General features: G+C 44.5%; 1 protein-coding gene across 2 annotated transcripts in view; it reads left to right on the top strand.

The window, feature by feature from the left end:
* Nucleotides 1–7,230, top strand: part of Tmem231 (transmembrane protein 231) — a 22,102-nt gene that overhangs the window by 8,737 nt on the left and 6,135 nt on the right. For both annotated transcript variants that reach the window (XM_005345642.3, XM_026778824.1), the window contains exons 3-4: nucleotides 6,345–6,473; nucleotides 7,039–7,182. In XM_005345642.3, the coding sequence (XP_005345699.1) occupies nucleotides 6,345–6,473; nucleotides 7,039–7,182 (273 nt within the window). The remainder of the gene's footprint in view (nucleotides 1–6,344; nucleotides 6,474–7,038; nucleotides 7,183–7,230) is intronic.

Raw genomic sequence — 7,230 nt, forward strand, 5'->3', positions numbered from 1 at the left:
GTAGACCAGGCTGGTCTCGAACTCACAGAGATCCGCCTGCCTCTGCCTCCCAAGTGCTGGGATTAAAGGCGGGCGCCACCACTGCCTGGCTTGGGGTTTTGTTTTGGTTTTTCAACACAGGGATTCTCTATGTAGTCCTGGCTATCCTGCAACTTGCTTTGTAGAACTGTATGGCCTCTAACTCACAGAGATCCACCTGCCTCTACATCCCGAGTGCTGGGATTAAATGTGTGTGCTTTCACCACCCAGCCTTTTTTTCCCCTTAATTTTAGATTTATTTTATGTATATGAGTGCTCTTAAAAACCACAAAAACTGGGGGCTGGAGAGATGGCTCAGTGATTAAGAGCACTGGCTGCTCTTCCAAGAGGTCCTGAGTTCAATTCCCAGCAACCACACTGTAGCCCACTACCATCTGTAATGAGATCTGGTGCCCTCTTCTGGCCTGCAGGGCTACATGCAGGCAGAACACGATAATAAATAAATAAATAAATGAATGAATGAATGAATGAATGAATAAGATCTTATCACACACACACACACACACACACACACACACACACACACTGAGCCAGTTAACTGGCCAAGCAGGGAAAGGTGCTCACCACCAAGCCTGATAACTCGTGTTTCCTCCCTGGCACCCGCACGGTAGAAGGAGAGAACTGTTGTGTAAGCATCCTCTGACTTCTGCTCATGTGCCTCACACGCACACAATGTAATCTTTAAACTTTATTTATTTTTATTTTATGTGCATGTATGTCAGTGTGAGGATGCCAGATCCTCTGGAACTGGAGTTACTGTGAGCTGCCATGTCATGTGGATGCTAGGAATTAAATGCAGAACCTCTGGAAGAACAGCCAGTGCTCTTAACCTCTGAGCCATCCATCCCCATAAATATAATTTTTAAAGTTCCAAATTTTACATATGTTTCATAAAAGAATGGTGTGATTTATGAATTTTCTTAACTAGATACCAATCAGATTTTAGGAACTGAACTAAAATTATTGTTGAGGTATTAACTCATTCATGCCTACTCTTTAAAAAAATTAAAAATATACTTAGTTTATGTGTGTGGATGTTTTGCCCACATGTATGTCTGTACCGTGTATATGCCATGTCCTCAGGAGCCCGCAATGGATCCCCTGGGGCTGGAGTTACAGATGGTTGTGAGCCTCCATGTAGATGCTGAGAACTGAACTTGGGTCCTCTGGAAGAGCAGCCAGTGCTTTAACAGCTGAGCCGTCTCTCCAGCCCTCCTGGATGACTACTTTTGTCATTGTATCAGTCACTGTCAGGGTTTGAACATGGTATGTCCTCCTTAGGCTCATGTTTGAACACTTGGTGCATGGTAGTTGTTGGTTTACTTTTTTGATTCTTTACTCTTAACTCTTTTTTTTTTTTAAAGATTTATTTATTATGTATTCAGTGTTCTGCCTGCATGTATCCCTGCAGGCCAGAAGAGGGCACTAAATCTCATTACAGATGGTTGTGAACACATGTGATTGCTGAGAATTGAACTCAGGACCTTTGGAAGAGCAGGCAAAGCTCTTAACCACTGAGCCATCTCTCCAGCCCCTACTTTTAACTCATTTTGACTCTTTTCTTGGGGGGGGGGGCACCACCCAGCTCCCAAGTAAGTCACACACATGGAGGCTTATTCTTTCTTTTAAATTCCCAGCTTTTTTTTTTTTTTTTTAAAAACTTGTTTCTTGCCAGGTTTTCTTAAATTATCCTGACTATCTTTTTCCTCTGAGCTTTTCCTTTTCGTACTTCTGTATATCTTTCTTTCACTCTCAATCTGTGGCTGACTGGCTCCTGAAGTCCTCCTCTCCTTGTTCTCTTGCTCCTCCTTCTTCCCAGATTTCTCCCTCCATTTATCCTCTGCCTGCCTGCCCCACCTAGCCTTCTCCTTCCTCGCTATTGGCCTTTCAACTCTTTATTAGATATCATCAGGTGTTTTAGACAGGCAAGGACTCACAGCTTAACAGAGTTAAACAAATGCAGCATAAACAAAAGTAACACACCTTAAAATAATAGTCCCCAACAGTGCCCAGTTGTTGGCGTTGTTTGGGAAGGTTGTAGAGCCTTTAAAAGGTGAAGCCTTGCTGACAGAAGTATGTCTTTGGAAGTCAACTTTGACTCATCCATATGCAAGGAACCTCTTCTTCCTCAGCCTTCCTCACTGTCCAGGTGCCCTGATGCCACCTACAGTCAGTACACAGACCCTTGGTTAGCCTGGGTCACCTTCCATCCATGCCCTGATGTCCTAGAGCTTCTACTGCCCGGGCACCAGCAAGGTAGATCATCCCAAACACTTCCTGCACACGAATTCTAATTGGTCTTAAAAATAAAAACCTGGGTCAGATGTCAGGGTAAAGGATGAAAGATCAGAGAAGTAAAGGAGCCAGGCACTAGAGAGACTTTTTTTTTTAACCTCTATTGAATCCTTAAACCAAAGGGAGCAAGATCCTGTTTCTATGAATCCTCAGACTGAATACCTTAAGCTCTTGTCTCCTCTTGTGAGATCCATCTGCCTCTGTTTCTCCAGTGCTGGGGTTAAAGGTGTGTGCCACCACTGCCTGATCTCTATGGCTAACCAGTGTGGCGAACTCCACACTCTGATCTTCAGGCAAGCTTTATTTGTTAAAGCACAAACAAGATGTCACCACAACTTCCCATTTTTGTTAATTATTACCCTCTCAATTCTCCCATTTTAACCTACTTCATTTTTTTTGTGTGTGTGTGTATGTCACTGGGCAATTACCTGGTGCTGTTATGTATTCATTTGGCTTTTATTTATTTGGTCTTCCCAGTAGGACGCTACCTTCATATGAAATGATGTTTCCTGCCCAGCATCTTTGGGGTTTTGTTTTTTGGGGATGTTTTTGTTTTGATTTTGTTCTCTCTCTCTCTCTCTCTCTCTCTCTCTCTCTCTCTCTCTCTCTGTGTGTGTGTGTGTGTGTGTGTACACCTATGTGGATACATGCACATGAGTGTAAGTACCTATGGAGACAAGAGGGCATTGGATTCCCTGGACCTAGAGTTACAGGTGGTTGTGAGGCCCCTAGTGCGAGTGCCGGGAACCAAACTCTGGTCCTCTGGAAGAGCAGCACACGGTGCTTTTAATTGATGAATTAACTCTCCACCTCCTGTGAGACCAAAACAGGTTTCCATTTGCAGTTAAGACAGTTAAGAATAAATTCCTCTGGGTGGTGGTGGTGCACACCCTTTAATCCCAGCATTCAAGAGGCAGAGGCAGGCAGATCTCTGTGAATTCAAGACCAACGTGGTCTACTGAGCAAGTTCCAGGACAGGCAAGGCTGTTACACAGAGAAACCCTGTCTAGAAGGAAAAAAAAAAAGTTCCTGTACAGGTTAAGATTTCGGTTTGTAATTAAATAGTTAAACAAGTTGCTGTTTGCCCAAACTAAGGTTTCTTCTTTCCTTTTCTTTTTTCTTCTTTTTTTTCTTTTTCTTTTCTTTTCTTGCTTTTTTTTTTTTTTTTGGTTTTTTGAAACAGGGTTTTTCTGTATCTTTGGACTTTTTCTCTTTTATAAAGATCTATTTAATGTATAAGGCTCTGGAAAATTGCTCAGCGGTTAAGAGCACTGTCTGCTCTTCTGAAGGTCCTGAGTTCAGTTCCCAGCAGCCACGTGGTGGCTCACAACCATCTTTAATGAGATGTGGTGCCCCTTTGAGGAAGAGACCTGTCAGTCATCCTCATCAATTTAGACCATGAAACCCAATATGGATAAGCTCAACAGAACTGCATATATGGGCTATCCATGCATGCTTCAGCATTGCCAGGGTATAAATTTCATTCATTTTTTATGTATATGAGTGCTCTATTTACCTGTACATCTTTATGCCAAAATAGTGCATCAGATCCCACTATAGATGGCTGTGAACTACTATGTGGTTGCTGGGACTTGAACTCAGGACCTCTGGAAGAGCAGCCAGTGCTCCTAACCGCTGAGCCATCTCTCCAGCTCATTTTGTTGTTGTTGTTCTGTTTTGTTTTGTTTCTTCAAGGTAGGGTTTCTCTGTATAACAGCCCTGGCTGTCCTGAAACGTACTTTGTACACCAACCTGACATTAAACTCACAGAGATCTGCCTGCCTCTGCTTCCTGAGTGCTGGAAGTAAAGGTGTGTGCTACCACCACCCAGGTCCTTGCAGTTTCTCTAACAATGTATTAACAGCCAACTTAGTCATCCCTGTAACACTTTATCTCTCCCATAAAAGGGACCTTAAGAGGCTAACAGGGGCTGCTCTCTAATATCTCACCTTAGGGAGAAGCAGGTAGACCGGCTAGTCCCAGGGGCACCCAGCCCAAAATCATGCTTACTTTAATCAGGCAGTCGACTTGTTTTTCCTCTTTGAAGTCCTCAGGCTTAATGCAAATGGGGTATTGTAGCTTAGGCTGGCCTCAAACTTCCTATGTAGCTGAGGATAACCTTCTCTCTCCACCTTCCAAGTGCTAGGATCATAGGTATATGCTCTTATTGTATGTAGTGGTTTAGATAAATTGGTCCCCATAGGCCCATAGGATGTGGCCTTGTTGGAGTAGGTATGGCTTTGTTGGAAGAAGTGGTCACTGGGGGCAGGTTTGAGGTCTCACATGCTGACACCATGCCCAGTGTGGCAGTTCACTTCCTGCTGCCTGCAGATCTGGATGGAGACCTCTCAGCTCCTTCTCTAGCACCTTGTCTGCCTGCATGCTACCGTGCTTGCCCCCATGATGACAATGGACTAAACCTATGAACTGTAAGTCAGACCCAATTAACGTTTTCCTTTATAAGAGTAGCCATGGTCAAGGTGTCTCTTCACAGCAATAGAAACCTGAATTAGCGCGGCTGTCTTCCTTATCGCGGCAGAAGTTACTCGCAGAAGCCCTGGCAGCCGCTCTCCCATCCCATGCACTTTGACTGGTATCTAAGTGCCTCCGTGACTCTCTCAGCAGCCCTGGTAGCACAGTTGCCTTCTTCCCTGGAAAAGCTGCTGAACTAGGACAAGGACAGTAGCTTGCCTAAGAAAAGGACGTTGCTGCCCTGAGGGAAAGAAATCACTGCAGGGCTTGGAAAGCAGCAATCTTGACCCCAACCCTGCTTACTGGAGAAACAACACACAGAGTGGTATTGGTGGAAAACAAAATGAATGAGCTTAGCTTCAAAGCTAGAAGCGTGTCAAGAACCCCTGGCAGAGGAGCTACATTTCAGTGCTGCCCTTTCTGCTGGCCGCTGTGATGCCGCTGAGAGTGGCAGGATCGGCTAGTCTTATTTTTAACTGCCGTGGGGACTTCTAGTGACTTTTCTTATGCTCTCCTGAGTTTTGTCAAATATTTGTGGTCTCAGTATCTTATTGATCTTACTCTGCTCCCTTTTGATTTTATTGATTGATGCTAAAAGACGCACGAGGTGTAGAGCCTTGATGTGAATAATGAGTTAGATAGCTGAACCTTGAGGATCTGAAGCAAAGGTCCTTGTGGTTTGAGGATGTACAAATAAGAGCTGGAGCGATGGCTCGGAGGTGAAGAGCATTGGCTGCTCTTGCAGAGGACCTGGGTTCAGTTCCCAGCACCCTCATGGCGGCTCACGACCATCTGTAATAACACTTTCAGGGCATCTTTCCGAAGTTCCCTTCTGGCCATTGTGTGTACTAGGCATACACTTAGTGCAAAACATATGTGCAGGCAAACATTTATAACCATAAAATAAAGATAAATCTTAAAGGAGTGTATAAATAGAGCTAGGTGGATTTCTATAGAGTTTGCTTGCTAAATGCATGGGGGTGAGAATTAGATTTTGCTTTTCCATGTAAACAAGCTGACTTAGTGGTAAAGCACTTGCCTAACATTTAGCAGGTCCTAGGTTCAATCTTTAGCACTCTAGAGGAAGAACAAAAGGAATGGGAGGGAGGGAAGGAGGGGGAGGAAAAATAAATATCTCTCTGAGGGCTGGAGACATGACTCCACGATTAAGAGTACAGACTGTTCTTGCAGAGGACCTGAGTTAAGTTCCAGCACCTTCATCAGGAAGCTCACAGTTACCTTTAACTCAGCCTCTAGGACATCCAGCGACACACACACACATGTGCATATTCATCATATTCATATTCACAGACACACATATACATAAATAAATAAAAATGCTTGTTTGTTTGTTTTTTGAGACAGGATTTCTCTGTGTAGCCCTGACTGTCCTGGAACTCATTCTGTAGCCCAGACTGGCCTCGAACTCAGAGATCTGCCTGCCTCTGCCTCCTGAATGCTGGGATTAAAGGTGTGCACCACCACCTGCCAACATATAACAATTCTTTAAAAAGTAAATCTTTCTTTGGCCTCTGTAGACCAGAGAAGAAGACAGGAACCAGGATGGGAAAATGGATGTGCTACATTTTAAACTTGAACTTCCCCTGCAAGCCACGGAGCATGTTTTCGGGGTGCAGCTTATGCTGACCTTCTCCTACCAACTGCATGTGAGTCAATCCTCTCTGAGTCCTTTCCTTTTCCTCCTTTCTGGGGACAACCACACCACAGATGGCTCTTATGGAATATTGTTGGGGATTTAACATAGGCAAATTGAATATTAAACTATTTTGAAAGGTTTCAGTACCCCGATATTAAATCTCTCTGTTGATGCAGTAAGTCAGATCAGGCAGAATTAAAAGTCCAGGTTTAATGAGCAAAGCACCCATGGGTGGTTCTTGGGGGAAGAAAGCAGGAGAGAAATTATGCCAGGGATCTAGGTGCCAGGTCTTAAACACCCTGTAGGCGCGGTCTTGAGTAGCTCTGGGGGAGGAGCCAGCCCTTGGTGGGCTTTCTAAGAAGGGTGTGTTTTGGAATGGGGGAATGAGACCGGAGCAGAGATTCCTAACATCATCTGATTAACTGTTAATATGTCAGAGGGTTCTGGGTAGAAAGGTTCCTGGGTGGACTAGCCCAGGTATGCCAGGCCTGTCAGCTTTAGATGCAGACAGGTGGCTGGTGAAATCCCCAGGCTCCTCAGACTGGACAGTAACATCTCTCTTTCTATGGTTTCAGAGGATGTCAACATTCGTGATGCAGAGCATGGCGTTTCTTCAGTCCTCCTTTGCTGTTCCTGGGTCACAGTTGTATGTCAATGGCGATCTAAGGCTACAGCAGAAGCAGCCACTGAGCTACCGAGGCCTGGATATCAGATACAATGTAAGGATGCTTCTTGTGGTCTAGCTCTGGATATCAGATACAATGTAA

Source organism: Microtus ochrogaster, chromosome 4 (genome assembly GCF_000317375.1).
Source record: "Microtus ochrogaster isolate Prairie Vole_2 chromosome 4, MicOch1.0, whole genome shotgun sequence".
NCBI classification, from domain to species: Eukaryota; Metazoa; Chordata; class Mammalia; order Rodentia; family Cricetidae; genus Microtus; species Microtus ochrogaster.